Below are 17,488 nucleotides of genomic sequence, written 5' to 3'. Positions count from 1 at the left end.
GAATTGGCTGTTCCCTCAGTTCGAACAAGAAGCGCAACAATTCATATTTCAGCAGGATGGAGCGCCACCACATTGGCACTTATCTGTCCATAACTACCTGAACGTCAACTACCCGAGGCGATGGATCGGCCGCCAGGCAGCCCGTGACAGAGCACTTCATCACTGGCCTCCAAGAAGCCCTGATCTTACCCCCAGCGATTTTTTCTTATGGGGGTATGTTAAGGATATGGTGTTTCGGCCACCTCTCCCAGCCACCATTGATGATTTGAAACGAGAAATAACAGCAGCTATCCAAACTGTTATGCCTGATATACTACAGAGAGTGTGGAACGAGTTGGAGTATCGGGTTGATATTGCTCGAGTGTCTGGAGGGGGCCATATTGAACATCTCTGAACTTGTTTTTGAGTGAAAAAAAAACCTTTTTAAATACTCTTTGTAATGATGTACAACAGAAGGTTATATTATGTTTCTCTCATTAAATACACATTTTTAAAGTTGTGGTATTCTTTTTGAATCACCCTGTATTGTTACATTCCATCCTGGATTTTCCATTGTTGCATTATGTGTTTGTTGCACAGTGCCTTGAGCCAGGATCTATGCTATTTGCGGGCTTCACTTTGAGAATATTCTATGAAATGACACAATAATTCAATGTGCTACAAAGCTATCTGTCTCCCTAATGTACCAATCTACACTGATGTTCCTCTTCTGTAAATTCTAGTATCCATGGAAGAAAGAAGATTCCAGAAATGAGTAGTCATGATATATACCTGTAACTTTTCTTCCAGCACTAGAACCAGTTTAACTCATGGATTTGAAATATAACCACAATGATTTAAAAAAGCATGAAAGTTGTGACTATATTGCAAAATACATATTCTTTATAATACCTGTGTGTCCTATATAAATTTATTTTCTTTGCAATACTTCAGGGAAACATTTTTAATGAAGTATTTGATGACAAAATACATATGTAACACAATTATTTTTACCAACATCTTTATTCTCTTTATTTATTAAGTGTATAAAACTGTAATAAGATTTTGTACACAAGTCACAATCACAGTATGAGCAAACATAACTGCTTAATTTAGTCCTCGTCCAATCTTTGCCTCATATTTCTTTTAACACCAGGAGCAGCTTTTCTCTTTTTAAAACCTGATACACTGACTTCATCATCATCATCTGTCACTATTGTTCCTGTTGCAACAGTTTTTTCTTTGAACTTTACTTTTGGTTCTTCAGTTAGAGTTGGGACTTTGATTGGTATAAACTCTTGTTCAGGTAGCTGAAGATCCACTGGTTTGAATTCCCTGGAAATAAGATTGCCGCTTTCAGTAATTGAATAAATCTAAAAATCCATTGGAATATACGGGACTTCATATCAGGCTAATACATATGATTCCTGTAAAGAGAAATTATATATTAACCTCAAATGAAGAGTACAAAAGGTACAGCTATAGCAGTTTCAGACAAATTCTTCTCAAAGCCACACAACATGGTGCTACAGTTGCATCATGGTAAGTGGTACTGTTGAAAACTGAGATCATTTTCTAGCTCAGAGATTACAGAGAAATTTTTGGTTAACCATTATCTGCCACTTTTACAAATTCGAGGAAAGTAGAGAAAAGCCATGGTGTAAGCTATATTTAAAACTATTTTAACTTTCAGTCACTGTTGTGTCTTGAGCACCCAAAAGGTTAGTTCATGCAAACAGGAAAATATAGACATGTTCCATAAGTACTGGAAATGAAGAAACACAATAGCTGAGAACACCAATAAAGGTCAGACTCAACTGTGCATTATCAATAACATTCTGACTGGATTTTCCATTGCTCATTTAAAGTATCAGCATTACACAGAACTCTCCTTCAAATGCTTAGTGGAACACCCTACTGCCGCCGTTGGATAAGCAGCTGCAGCAGCAAGTCGTATACTCCTAGCTCACTCATTTGTTACATAGTTTAATTCTTAATTTCTTTGCGTGTTTTTGGTACTTGCATTGTTTAATTCATAAATTTCGGGCGTATTATAGTATTTGAGAGTTGTAGCATCGCGTTTTAGTACCTTAATAGTGTAAAATCGTGTAGTCTCCTTCCGCCGCCGAGCAGTGTGTCAGCAGTGCACAAGTAGCAGCATTACTGCATTTACTAGGCAATCTTGTATTTTAATAACTGTTTAAATTTTGTGTCGATTTGTTTGCGATCTCTGTAGATTAGTTCAGACGTTTTTTGCACAACAGTTTTTATCATGGATAGGGACTGCAACTGCTGTGTTCGGATGGAGGCTGAGTTGGCATCCCTTCACTCCCAGCTTCAGGCAGTGTTGGCTTCGGTCACACAGCTTGAGGCTGTTGCCAATGGGCATCACTGTGGGGGTCTGGATGGGGGTTTGTCGGGGACGGCCAGCTCGTCCCATGCATCCCCCAATCGGACTACGACTGTGGTTGCCCGGGATACTGCCCACATTGAGGCTGATCCCTCACCTGTGGTAGAGTGGGAGGTTGTCTCAAGGTGTGGCAGGGGGCGAAAGACATTCCGGAGGGCTGAACGGAAGGCCTCTCCAGTTTGTCTGACGAACTGGTTTCAGGCTCTGTCTCAGGCTGATACTGATCTTCGGCCTGACATGGCTGCTTGTCCTGTTCCAGAGGTTGCCCCTCAGTCTGCAAGATCCGGGCGGTCGCAGAGGGTGAGCTTACTGGTAGTTGGGAACTCCAACGTCAGGCGCATAATGGGGCCCCTTAGGGATATGGCAGCAAGAGAGGGGAAGAAAACCAATGTGCACTCCGTGTGCATACCGGGGGGAGTCATTCCAGATGTGGAAAGGGTCCTTCCGGATGCCATGAAGGGTACAGGGTGCACCCATCTGCAGGTGGTCGCTCATGTTGGCACCAGTGATGTGTGTTGCTATGGATTGGAGGAAATCCTCTCTGGCTTCCAGCGGGATAAAAGCAGAGCTCACCATCTGCAGCATTGTCGACAGGACTGACTGCGGACCTTTGGTACAGAGCCGAGTGGAGGGTCTGAATCAGAGGCTGAGACAGTTCTGCGACCATGTGGGCTGCAGATTCCTCGACTTGCGCCATAGGGTGGTGGGGTTTCAGGTTCCGCTGGATAGGTCAGGAGTCCACTACATGCAACAAGCGGCTACACGGGTAGCAGGGTTTGTGTGGCGTGGGCTGGGTGGTTTTTTAGGTTAGATGGCCTTGGGCAAGTACAGAAAGGGCAACAGCCTCAACGGGTGCGGGGCAAAGTCAGGACATGCGGGGACCAAGCAGCAATCGGTATTGTAATTGTAAACTGTCGAAGCTGCGTTGATAAAGTACCAGAACTTCAAGCGCTGATAGAAAGCACCGAAGCTGAAATCGTTATAGGTACAGAAAGCTGGCTGAAGCCAGAGATAAATTCTGCCGAAAATTTTACAAAGGTACAGACGGTGTTTAGAAAGGATAGATTGCATGCAACCGGTGGTGGAGTGTTCGTCCCTGTTAGTAGTAGTTTATCCTGTACTGAAGTAGAAGTGGATAGTTCCTGTGAATTATTATGCGTGGAGGTTACACTCAACAACCGAGCTAGGTTAATAATTGGCTCCTTATACCAACCTCCCGACTCAGCAGCATTAGTGGCAAAATAACTGAGAGAAAATTTGGAATACATTTCTCATAAATTTTCAAAGCATGTTATAGTCTTAGGTGGAGATTTCAATTTACCAGATATAGACTGGGACACTCAGATGTTTAGGACGGGTGGTAGGGACAGAGTGCACTATCCAAAAATTACCTCGAGCAATTAAACAGAGAACCGACTCGTGGAGATAACATCTTGGACCTACTGATAACAGACAGACCCGAACTTTTTGACTCTGTATGTGCAGAACAGGGAATCAGTGATCATAAGGCCATTGCAGCATCCCTGCGTATGGAAGTTAACAGGAATATAAAAAAAGGGAGGAAGGTTTATCTGTTTAGCAAGAGTAATAGAAGGCAGATTTCAGACTACCTAACAGATCAAAACGAAAATCTCTGTTCCAACACTGACGATGTTGAGTGTTTATGGAAAAAGTTCAAGGCAATCGTAAAATGCGTTTTAGACAGGTATGTGCTGAGTAAAACTGTGAGGGACGGGAAAAACCCACCGTGGTACAACAATAAAGTTAGGAAACTACTGCGAAAGCAAAGAGAGATTCACTCCAAGTTTAAATGCAGCCAAAACCTCTCAGACAAACAGAAGCTAAATGATGTCAAAATTAGCGTAAGGAGGGCTATGCGTGAAGCGTTCAGTGAATTCGAAAGTAAAATTCTATGTACCGACTTGACAGAAAATCCTAGGAAGTTCTGGTCTTACGTTAAATCAGTAAGTGGCTCGAAACAGCATATCCAGACACTCCGGGATGATGATGGCATTGAAACAAGGATGACACGCGTAAAGCTGAAATACTAAACACCTTTTTCCAAAGCTGTTTCACAGAGGAAGTCCGCACTGCAGTTCCTTCTCTAAATCCTTGCACAAACGAAAAAATGGCTGACATCGAAATAAGTGTCCAAGGAATAGAAAAGCAACTGGAATCATCCAACAGAGGAAAGTCCACTGGACCTGATGGGATACCAATTCGATTCTACACAGAGTACGCAAAAGAACTTGCCCCCCTTCTACCAGCCGTGTACCGCAAGTCTCTAGAGGAACGGAAGGTTCCAAATGATTGGAAAAGAGCACAGGTAGTCCCAGTCTTCAAGAAGGGTCATCGAGCAGATGCGCAAAACTATAGACCTATATCTCTGACGTCGATCTGATGTAGAATTTTAGAACATGTTTTTTGCTCGAGTATCATGTTGTTTTTGGAAACACAGAATCTACTATGTAGGAATCAACATGGATTCTGGAAACAGCGATCGTGTGAGACCCAACTCGCTTTATTTGTTCATGAGACCCAGAAAATATTAGATACAGGCTCCCAGGTAGATGCTATTTTTCTTGACTTCCGTAAGGCATTTGATACAGTTCCGCACTGTCGCCTGATAAACAAAGTAAGAGCCTACGGAATATCAAAACAGCTGTGTGGCTGGATTGAAGAGTTTTTAGCAAACAGAACACAGCATGTTGTTATCAATGGAGAGACGTCTACAGACGTTAAAGTGGCCTCTGGCATGCCACAGGGGAGTGTTACGGGACCACTGCTTTTCACAATATATATAAATGACCTAGTAGATAGTGTCGGAAGTTCCATGCGGCTTTTTGCGGATGATGCTGTAGTATACAGAGAAGTTACAGCATTAGAAAATTGTAGTGAAATGCAGGAAAATCTGCAGCGGATAGGCACTTGGTGCAGGGAGTGGCAACTGACCCTTAACATAGACAAATGTAATGTACTGCGAATACATAGAAAGAAGGATCCTTTATTGTATGATTATATGATAGCAGAACAAACACTGGTAGCAGTTACTTCTGTAAAATATCTGCGAGTATGCGTGCGGAACGATTTGAAGTGGAATGATCATATAGAATTAATTGTTGGTAAGGCGGGTACCAGGTTGAGATTCATTGGGAGAGTCCTTAGAAAATGCAGTCCATCAACAAAGGAGGTGGCTTACAAAACACTCGTTCGACCTATACTTGATTATTGCTCATCAGTGTGGGATCTGTACCAGATCGGGTTGACGGAGGAGATAGAGAAGATCCAAAGAAGAGCGGCGCGTTTCATCACAGGGTTATTTGGAAACTGTGATAGCGTTACGGAGATGTTTAACAAACTCAAGTGGCAGACTCTGCAAGAGAGGCGCTCTGCATCGCGGTGTAGCTTGTTCACCAGGTTTCGAGAGGGTGCGTTTCTGGATGAGGTATCGAATATATTGCTTCCCCCTACTTATACCTCCCGAGGAGATCACGAATGTAAAATTAGAGAGATTAGAGCGCGCACAGAGGCTTTCAGACAGTCATTCTTCCCACGGACCATACGCGACTGGAACAGGAAAGGGAGATAACGACAGTGGGACGTAAAGTGCCCTCCGCCACACACCGTTGGGTGGCTTGCGGAGTATAAATGTAGAATGTAGAACACAATTTATCAACAGTCAACACCCTACTACCAAAATCCATATGTTTTTCCTATTCTTGATATCTTTTTGATTTGGATTTTCTCATTTTATGCTCATCTTTTCTCTTGCTTTTAGATCCTAATTGTAATACTCCACTACTCTAGCAATATAGACACAGATTCAGAAAGTGACAAATGATATTAGCTGTGTGGCAGTAAGTTCATGTTTTGGCTGGTGTGACTCCAGGGGTCACAGCAAACATGTCACATGGCAATGGCTACTGGCTAGCTACAACAAATAGATACCGATTGCCAAGGCTGTATTAACATGCATGGACATAGCGGGCAGAGGTCAGGACTGTTCATTGCAGCAGCCCTCCCCCCCCCCCCCCCTCCCCCTCCCCAGGACAAGTTTTCTGATGCTGTATCTACCAGACCTGGCCTGTTCCCACCATTCCCCCACACCCTCTCACAGACAACACTAGCATCTTCTTACACCCCTCTTCCTGCTATCCCTCCGCCTCCCCACCATATGCCTCCTCTCCTCCTCTTTACCCTCACCACCCACCCAAGTAGACTGCTGCCCACATCAGGCGTATTTGCAATCTGGCCTTCGTGCTTGAGGACAGTAGCCATGTGGAGTGTGAGTTGTTGTTATGTGAATGTGTGACAGATCAGTTTTTGAGAAAGGACTTTGTCCAAAAGCTTACATATTTCTTGTACTCTTTTTTGTTGTGCCTGTCTGTGACTCATCACCTCCTCCATGTGGCAAGTGCCAATCTGTCCTTTCCATATTATTGATGAACTTCTTTCAAGTTCATTTTCAAATGAGCCAGTGAAGAAACTTCAGCCTCATGCAACCACACCAATTATGCTCTATGGACTCCCACAGGTGCACAGGGAGGGCATATTCCTGAGATGCAGAGTAAGCTCAATAAGTTCAACAATGTATCAGATTGCAAAATACCTGACATCAGTTCTAAGGCTGTTGGGTGGCAGATGTGAGCACCACACCAAGTGCTTTGCTCAGATCATGGTATGTTTATAATAATTCAACTTGGCTAGCTCAAATCTCATGCTCAGTTTAAATGTTGTGTCACTCTTCACCAGAGCTGCAGTCAAGGAATCGCTAGAATTAATTGCAGAAAAAAATGGCATCCACATTTAGAAAACATTTAATTTAATGCTGATGTCTTCTTGGTTTTTCTGTGGTTGCGTTACTATGAATACATGGATAAAATGCATCTCTGTCGTCTGAGATTGCCAGTACAGACATGGAAGCCTCCGTGGACAGGGCACTAATCTCAGCAGCATTAAAACGAACAGTTTTCTACAAATATGTTGATAATACTTTTGTTATAATGCCTCATGGGAAAGAAGTGCTACAACACATGAACTCCATTGACAATCAAATGCAGTTCACTGTGGAGGAAAAGCAAAATGACCAATTACCTTTTTGGGGTGTACTGGTACAGGGAAGGATGGACGGAAGACTGCAACACTGCATGTACCGTACATCAACTCACAAAGATCAATACATTCATGACTCCAGTTGTTGTCACCCACTAGAAAGGGAAGGTGAGCTGAACCTGCTAATCCACAGAGCTCATGTGATGACTGAACAATGAAGCTGAATCCTACATTCAGTTCAACTGAAGGCCTTGTTCAACACGTCTTCAGGCACAGAGGGTCACACCAAAACCAAAACCTGAGCAGACTAAGCCCACAGCAATGGCCTACATCTTGTACAATGGCAACATAATGAAAAAGATTGGCAGAATTTTACACTATCACAAATTAAAATGCACATATTACCTGTTGGCCAACACTAAGTCTCATCTATGGTCATCAGAAGATCGTGTAGTAATCTGGAAACCTAGCAAACAGCACATACTATGCAAGTGTGGAAAGGCATAAGTCAGATAAGCAACTGACTGGTTGAAGAAAAGTGCACTGAACATAAATGGCACACCGATCTTCAGCAGCCAATGAAATTATCAACTGCTTAGAGAATAACACAGAATGGAGTGTGAAGGCAAAAAAGTTTTGAAAAACATCTCCCTCTTTCAAGAATGTGTATACAAGAAGGCCATTTAAACTTAGCTTCAGAAGAACATAATCAACAAGGGCAATGGATTTCAACTCAGCCACGAACAGATCCCAACATGGAAGCTGCTTCAATTTCAGTGGAGTTAGAACACAGCAGAGCAAAGGCAGAGTGCAGACTGAGGTTCACCATGTCACTCCTGAGAGTGAGCTGTCCCCACCACTATGGCCAGCACTTTGTATGGTCCATAAATGAATGTGTTCCTTTACAAAGAAAAGTCCAGTAGTACTGCCCCAATCTAATCCTCACTGCAAAGAAGAGAGATAATAGTGTCAGTGGTATTCAGAAACAGCTAAAATTGCTAAAACCAAACAAGATCCCTTGGCTCAATGGTTGTTCTTCTTCTTTTTTTTTTTTTTTTTGTGTGTGTGTGTGGGGGGGGGGGGGGGGGGTTAGGGTGCAAAACATCTAAGGTCATAAGCGCCCACTATAGCACTATAGAACCATAGAATGCTGGGATCACGAGGGTAAAAAATCGTTTCGAGGTCCAAGACAGAAAAGAAGAAAAAATGAATCTAAAACGTCAAGACATTACGGAAGAGTATCTAAAAGATGTCGACAAGATACCGGAGTCCCCAGGTAGAAATCAGATCTCTTTTGTGATATTCCTGCTTTTTAAAAAACTTAAAATGCAAGCCACAGCTCGCACGTCATCTGCTAAAATGTCTGGCAAAGCGGGCAGCAGCCAGACCCTGAGACATAAGTGGCAAAATAGAGGCACAGGATCAGGAAATGTCTGACTGCTATTGGCTGGCTGCAGAAAGGACAGCTGGGTGCAGGGTCACCACTCAACAAGTGGCAGTAACTAAATCAGCAGTGCCCTATTTGCAACCGAGCTAACATTATTTCCTCAAGGTGAGACGACCGGGAGGAAGTTGACCAGGCTGCTGGGTGAGGTTTGACTTCTCTGAGTTTGTCCCCATGAAGAGACCACCAATGGTCATGCCAACGTGATGTGATATGCCGACAGAGAAAAGTACAAATATCTTGCGAGGGGACAGAGTAAGAGGCGGGCCGACCGAGATGGACTGTGGCCTTGGCTGTAGCATCAGCAGTGTCATTCCCACGCACACCAACATGGCCAGAAACCCACATGAACATCACTTGGGCTCCCCCATCTGAGAACAAATGGAGGCAGCCCTGGATCCGTTGACTGATGGGGTGGACTGGATCTGGAGCATCCAGACTCTGAAGGGCACTGAGGGAGTCAGAGCAGAACCCACATGAACATCACTTGGGCTCCCCCATCTGAGAACAAATGGAGGCAGCCCTGGATCCGTTGACTGATGGGATGGACTGGATCTGGAGCATCCAGACTCTGAAGGGCACTGAGGGAGTCAGAGCAGATCACACAGCGAGTGAGCTGGTGCCTCCGGACATAGTGAACGGCCTGACAGAGGGCAAAAAGCTCTGTGGTAAAAATTGTGCACTGGTCGAGAAGCTTATCATCCCTGATGACAAAAGCACAGCCAACACCGTGAGTGGACTTGGAACCATCAGTGTACAAAAATATGCTATCGGTAAGTTGTGAGCGAAGTTCGAGAAATTTGAAGCGATAGGTCAGCTCCGGAGTTTAATCCTTCAGGAACGAGCTGAGGTCAAAATGAACACAAACCTGTGCCTGAAGCCAAAGTGGTGAAGGGCTCTCACTTATTTGGAAAGTGGCAGGAAGTAAGAACTGTAGTTGATGAAGCAGGTGACAAAAGCAGATGATGGGAGGCCGCAGAGAAGAAATGTACATCTCGTATTGGCAGTCAAGAATGTCATAAAAAAAAAAGGTCAAAGGTTGGGTGGCCTGGCATGGAAGAAAGCCAACACCCATACCTACTGAATAGGATGTCGCGCCGGTATGACAGTGGTAGTTCACTGGCTTCTGCGTAGAGACTCTCAACTGGGCTAGTACAGAAGGCACCAGTGGCAAAACGGATCCCCAAATGGTGTATCGTATTTAGACGGCATAAGATAGACGGCCCTGCAGAGGAGTAGACAATGCATCCATAATCCAACTCAGAGCGGACAAGAGAACGATAGAGGTGGAGGAGGACAGTCTGGTCAGCTCCCCAAGAGGTACCACTCAATACACCAAGGACACTGAGGGACCGGGTGCAGCATGCAGCCAGGTAGAACACTTGGGGAGACCAACTAAGATTCCTATAAAATGTAAGCCCTAATAACTTTGTTGCATCCATGAACGGGAGAGCATTTTGGCCCAGTCACAAGAAAAGTGGAAGAAACACCTTTTACCGCCAGAAGTTGATGCAAACGGATTTGGTAACAGAAAAGCGGAAACCATTAGTGACACTCCACGATTAGAGATGGTCCAGACAACACTGAAGACAGTGTTGCAAGAGACACGTCTGCTGGAAGCTGCAATAAATAGCAAAGTTGTCAATGAAAAGAGAGCCCAAAATGCCAGCTGGAAGGCAGTCCATAATTGGGTTGATGGCTATGGCGAAGAGGATGACACTCAGTACGGAGCCCTGAGGCACCCCATTCTGTGAAAAGGTGTGGGATAAGGGGGAGCCCACACATACCCGCAAAACTCAGTCTGTTAAAAATTCCTGGATGAAAGTGGGAAGACGACTGCGAAGGCCCCATGTGTGCATAGTACATAGAATGCCTGTCTGCTGACAGGTATCATAGGCTTTCTCCAAATCAAAGAATACGGCTACTGTTTGTCACTTCTGCAGAAAATTATTCATGACGAACATCAACAGGGTGACAAGACGATCAACTGCTGAGTGGAGCATTCGGAACCCACACTGAGCATTAGTGAGAAGATGGTGAGACTCCAGCCACCACACTAATCGACCATTGATCATGCATTCCATCATCTTACAAATGCTGCTGGTAATGGAAATTGGACGGTAGCTGGAAGGAAGAGCTTTATCTTTACCAGGCTTAGGTAGGGGAACAATAATAGCTTCACACCAAAGCATGGGAAATACACTGTCAGTCCAAATACGGTTGTAGGTATCAAGGAGAAAGTGTTTTCCCACAAGAGGAAGATTCTGCAGCATGAGGAAACGGATTGTATCAAGCCCAGGAGCAGAAGACCTCATAGTAAAAGGAGTATTGTAGCATTCTCGAGTCAAAGAGACAAAAGAGATTGCATGAGCCTCCTCTGCCTGTTTCCAAGGAAGGAAAGCAGGATGGTAGTGGGTGGAGCTTGAAACCTCCGCAAAGTTGGAAACATTGATAGGGTCGACTATGACGTTTCCCGCCACAGTCAGACCAGGGATCAGGGAGTGGGTGGTAGTCCCAGAAAGCCAGTGCACACCACCCCTTATGAGAGAGGATGGAGTAAAACTGTTGAATGAGCTGGTGAAGGAAACCCTGCATGCTTTCCTCCTTTCCTTAATAGTGTGACGGCACAGCGCATATAGTTGCTTGGAGCGGAAGTAGTTCATTAACGTAGGATGATGGTGAAAGACATGAAGCGCACATCGTCGGGCACAAATTGCATTGCCACATTCCACAGTTCACCAAGGGCCGGGACCCGATGGGGAGAAGTAGTAATATGAGGGATAGATGATTCGGCAGCTGAGAGATAACGTCCACGAGGTGCTCAACCTGATTGTCACAACTGGGAAATGGCCTCATCAAAGACTGCCAAGGAGGAATATAGCCTCCAGTCAGCATGAGAGAATTTCCAATGAGCAGGCTGCTGTGGCGGGGTATGATTGTACAGATGAGTCACTCAAGGGAAGTGGTCACTCAAGTAAGTATCAGAAACAGCATACCACTCGAGATGTCGAGCGAGCTGGGCAGAGCAGATCGAGAGGTCTATCTGGGAATAAGTGTGTGTGGGATCAGACAGAAACGTGGCTTCACCGGTGTTAAGACACACAAGATTAAGATGGTTAAGAAGATCTGCCAAAAGATAACCTATCGGGCAGGCGACAGGTGAGCACCAAAGAGGATGATGGGCATTGGCGTCACCAAGGAGCAGAAAGGGTGGAGGAAGCTGAGCAACAAACTGCATCAGGTCCGCCATAGTGGCAGCAGAAGATGAAGGGATATAAATGGTGCAGAGGGAAAAGGTAAATTCGGGAAGGAAAACACGGGCAGCAACTGCTTGCAGGTGGGTGTGCAAGGGATAGGAGAATGACAAACATCATCTCGTAGAAGCAGCATGACCCCTCCATGAGCAGGAATCCCTGCCGTAAGGGGAAGGTCCATCCATAGTGAAGTAAAATGGGAAAGAGCAAAATAGTCTTGAGGACATAGCTTGGTTTCTTGGAGACAGACTACAAGAGGACATTGTGATCGCAGGAACAGCTGGAGGTCCACCCTGTTAGACCGAAGGCCACAGATATTCCATTGTAAAAGGGCCAAAAAATTTAGGAGCATCAGAGAATGAAGAAGAAACACTCATCTCAAAGGCCGCTTAGGGTGAGCCATTGAGGGAGGATGGCCATTCGAATCCACAGGTTGAGGATCTTTGTCCGTCAACTCATCGGGATGATCACAGCTTCCCCGGTGTCAGTCAGTTGAAAAGGACTGATAAGTCGAAGAGGGCCAATGAGACGGAGAGGGGGAAGACTGTTTGCCTTTCGATGATTGTTTTGACTTTTGGCGATTGGCAGAAGAGCCAGACGTCTGCGAACTCGAGGTACACAAGAAATCTTCCCAGGAATAACCCTTTTTGAACTGACGGTTCGCTGGCTGCGTTGCAACTGTCTTCGCCGGTGCAGGTGAAGAACGGGTAGCAGAATCTACAGCCCGGGAAGTAGGAGACGGAGTGTCAGCTTGAGGGCGAGGCGACTTTGCCACTATCGAACTGAACTGTAAGTCACAAGTTTGCTTAGCCATGTTTTTTGTGAGATGGGGAGAGGCTAACACGGTGCTGTAGATTCCAGACGAAGGGACATTCAGTTTACAGCTTGCCAACAGTTTCCGGGCAACAGGAAAAGGTACCTTCTCCTTCACCCTTATCTCCTGAACAGCCCGCTCGTCTTGATAGACAGGACAAGAACGAGAAGAAGCAGCATGTTCTCCATGACAATTAATGCAGCGGGGGGAAGGAGGTGGACAGGCACCCTTGTGTGCAGCCCTGCTACAAGTGACACATTTGGCTGCAATTTTACATGATGTGCTGGTATGATTGAACTGGTGGCATTTATAACACCTCAATGAATTGGGAATGTAAGGGCATACAGAGATGACTTCATGGCCTGCCTTTATCTTGGTAGGAAGCGTTAACCGATCGAAAGTCAGGAACAATGTGCGAGTGGGCACCAAATTGGCAGCTTCCTTCTTCATAACTCGATGAACAGCAGTAATCCTCTGATCCAATAAATAATTAGTTGTTTCATCCTCTGTCAAACCATCCAACAGCCGGATGTAGATAACACCACGGGATGAGTTAAGTTTCCTGTGAGCCTCCACTTTTATAGGGTATTCGTGGAGGAGTTGGGCCTTGAGTAGTTTCTAGGCCTGGAGAGCACTATCAGTTTCCAAAAGCAGAGTTCCATTGAGGAGATGGGAGCATGACTTCACAGGGCCGGTGATGCCATCCATGCCTTTCTGTATAACAAAGGGGTTTACAGTAGCAAAAGTCTGGTTTTTGTCTAAACATGAGAATAGTAGATATCGAGGCACAACAGGACGAGACACTGAAGCAGGAGCCTCATTCCACTTTCTTTTATGTGAAACACTTGGAGAAAGAGAAGAAAAATCAGTCATTGGGAAGAAGTCCCCCATGATTGTCAGTGTCTCTGATGGCATGCTCCTTCCATCAGGAGCCCTCCAAAGGGGATCCTCCCCCCCCCCCCCCCCCCCCGCCCCCACCTTAGGTGATTGTCCTCACCTTAGGTCACATCTCCCAAATGACAGATGGAGGGACCAATCAGCAAGCAGAGGAGGAAGGTAATAGCTCAGGTAATCACCCCTCCCTGGGCGTGGCCGGTACCAGGGGGTATGTGCGGGCCCAACACGCCCACCTGCGGCTGGGAATTACCTGTTACCCAGTCTCCTGATACACATCAAACGCATGGGTGGCCATCAGGTACGCATAGGGAGAGGAGATGAAAAAATAAGAAGGAAAGGAAGAAAGAAAGGATTGCCTCAAATGCCACAGCGGAGGAACAAGAGAGCAGAACAAGTAAAGAAAGGGACAAGGAAAAAACTGAAAAGGGAAAGAGCAAAATGAGGAAAGAGCAGTACAGGGAAAGGGCAGTACAGGGAAAGGGCAGTGCAGGGAAAGAGCAGTACTGGAAAAGAGCGGTGCAAGGAAAGAGCAGTACTGGAAAAGAGCGGTGCAAGGAAAGAGCAGTACTGGAAAAGAGCAGTACAGGGAAAGAGCAGTACAAGAGAGAATATTCCTACAAGTAAGCCAATGCAAATGGGCTTCAGGAACCCATGAAGGCACAAGACATCTCCCAAAGAGAGGGGAAAAGGACAGGAGAAGAGGAGGCAAGCAGCACAGAAAGAGAAGCAGTGCTGTGAGGGTTGAGGCTCCGTCGGTGCCAAGCACGTACTCACCAAAGAGCGTTGAGCCCCCTGGGGGGGTGGCTCAGTGGAACACACTCAGATTCTGTAAGGAATCTGCAGATGAATTAGCCCCTTTCTTAATCATAACATGTCGTAGATCATTTGAACAAAAAACTGCACAAAAAATTCCTGCACATGTATTCAGTTCAATCTTCATAATATATCAAGATTGACAACTTCCTTTAAACGTCCATAAATTTAGAACTGTGTACTTCTGAAAATGCTATAATGTTGAAATCTGTGACTGCAACCAGTTAGTTACAATCAGAATCAACAAACTTGTACAAATACCTGATTGCAACAATTTGTTGGGATTGAAGTGGGACGGTGACATAGGCTTGAAAATAGATACAGAAGGTGAGGTGGTAGACTTTATTTCATTGACAGAATACAGGGAAAATGGTCAATCTACAAAGGAGATTGAAACTTCCTGGCAGATTAAAACTGTGTGCCAGACCGAAACTCGAACTTGGGACCTTTGCCTTTCACGGGCAAGTGCTCTACCACTGAGCTACCCAAGCATGATTCACACCTCGTCCTCACAGCCTTACTTCTGCCAGTACCTCGTCTCCTACCTTCCAAACTTTACAGAACCTCTCCTGCGAACCTTGCAGAACTAGCACTCCTGAAAGAAAGGATATTGCAGAGACATGGCTCAGCCACAGCCTAAGGGATGTTTCCAGAGTGAAAATCTCATTCTGGAAACATCCCTTAGGCTGTGGCTGAGCCATGTCTCTGCAATATCCTTTCTTTCAGGAGTGCTAGTTCTGCAAGGTTCGCAGGAGAGCTTCTGTAAAGTTTGGAAGGTAGGAGACGAGGTACTGGCAGAAGTAAGGCTGTGAGGACGAGGCGTGAATCATGCTTGGGTAGCTCAGTGGTAGAGCACTTGCCCGCAAAAGAGAAAGGTCCCGAGTTCGAGTTTCGGTCCAGTAAACAGTTTTAATCTGCCAGGAAGTTTCATATCAGCACACACTCCACTGCAGAGTGAAAATCTCATTCTGGATACAAAGGAGATTGCTTACAAAATGCTATTGGAATATCCCTCAGGTATGTGGGAACCATACAAAATATAACAAGGGATACTGAACATGTACACAGAAGGGCAGCACAAATGGTTACAGTTTTTACTCATGGGAGAGCTTCACAGGAATCCGAAAAATCTGAACTGCTGGATGTTTGAAGAACAATGTCAACTAATCCTCTGAGGTGCCATTCCCATAGAATTTGCACACAGAAGATGAGACCAATTACAGCACACACAGAGGATTTAAATGGTCATTTTTCCTGCACTCCACATGTGAATGGAATGGAAAGGAACCCTAATGTGTAGTACAGCAAAAAGTATACTCTGCCAGGCACTTTTCAAAGCGGTTTGCACAGTATGGATGTAGACCATAGACCATAACAACATTCCTTTGGATGTCTTGGCATTTATGCACAAACATTGGGAGAGTGCTATAATACAAGGGCATGCTGAAAAGTAATACCTCCAACCTTTTTTTTTTTTCTATATCGGTGTGTGAGAAACAGCATGCTGTAATCAAGATTCTGAAAGCACAAATTTGAAGAATTTAACCACACATGGGGCACTCTCTCCTTCAGCATGACAGTGCCAGATCAGACATGAGCACTGCAACAACTCCAACAGTCCATCACCTTAGATTCACTGTTATTGATCATCCTCCATACAGTCCCCGACATGGTTCCATCTGATTTTCATCTGTCTACAAAACTTAAAGAACACCTTTGAGGGCTTCACTTTGATAGTGATGAAGCAGTGCAAGCAGAGAGGTTGTGACTCTGTCAACAAAGTCAAACATTCTGTAGTGACTGTATCAACAAACTAACCTCTAGTTAGGATAAATGTCTTTGTCACCAAACAGGGCAGCTGAGTTGAGGAATAAATATTTAGCCATGAAGAATAAGGATGCAGAATGTTAATACAGTTTGTTTTATTTAAAAATCTTTAAGAGTTCTCTTATAAAAAAATTGGAGGCATTACTTCTCAACATGCCCTCGTAGCTAACATAATAACACAGATCTGTTCCCTCTAAATACACTGCCTGACAAAAAAGAAAAAAAAAAGTTAAGCACCCAGAAGGGAAGGCAGATACAAAATGGAAGTTCAGAGGTTGATAGGGTATGCAATGTTGTCTCAGTAATTACAAAACTAAGTGAAATTTGTAAAGAATTTGGCAGTATGAACACACTTATCCACAAGATACTGCACTTCCTCTGGACCGAACCCAGGCACTGATTTGGTTAGGAAGATTCACACAACCATGCATCCTCTCCTGATGCTAACTAGTCAACACCTGTTATAACTATTTCTCAGAATCTTGGGTACTGGCATTGGGATGGATATGTCAGGGATAGACCTGGGGATCTTGATGGTGATGAGAGTATCTCAACATCACATGGACAGTTCGTAGAGCTACATGCTGCATGTGGATCAGCATTATCCTGTCGAAAAATAGCACCATGGTACTGTCGCATGAGAGACAACACTTGAGGACACAGTGAAATAATGGTACTTCCCCCCCCCCCCCCCCCGCCCCCCCCCTCCCGGTTGCCACCACACTCCCTAACAACAGTTATTCGGGGTAATGCACAACCAGGATTCATTGCTGAACATAATGCAATGCCAGTTGTCAGTAACACATGCTTCCTGATCACAGTAACACACCAAACAGAGCCATTTGTGTTTGTGGTGTTGATGGCAGCCTATGCAAAGGGCACTAATTTCATAGTCTGGCAGCTGCTAGTCTCCAACCAATGGTGTGGGATGACACAGAATGTTGCAGGAAGTCCGTTACTCATTCTCATATGGTAAGCACAGAAGTGCAGTGGATGAT

At 44.9% G+C, this 17,488-nt stretch overlaps 1 protein-coding gene across 1 annotated transcript in view; it reads right to left on the bottom strand.

Annotated features, from left to right (window-relative positions):
* Positions 1 to 983: 983 nt before the first annotated feature.
* LOC126416049 (WW domain-binding protein 4) overlaps positions 984 to 17,488 on the bottom strand; it is a 129,432-nt gene continuing 112,927 nt past the window's right edge. The window contains exon 6 of the mRNA XM_050083520.1: positions 984 to 1,314. Coding sequence (XP_049939477.1) covers positions 1,092 to 1,314 — 223 coding nt within the window. The 3' untranslated portion in view covers positions 984 to 1,091. The remainder of the gene's footprint in view (positions 1,315 to 17,488) is intronic.

The sequence above is a fragment of the Schistocerca serialis genome, chromosome 8, assembly GCF_023864345.2.
Source record: "Schistocerca serialis cubense isolate TAMUIC-IGC-003099 chromosome 8, iqSchSeri2.2, whole genome shotgun sequence".
Classification (NCBI taxonomy): domain Eukaryota; kingdom Metazoa; phylum Arthropoda; class Insecta; order Orthoptera; family Acrididae; genus Schistocerca; species Schistocerca serialis.
The sequence above is the reverse complement of the archived record's forward strand: the minus strand, read 5'-3'. Positions and strand labels throughout refer to the sequence as shown.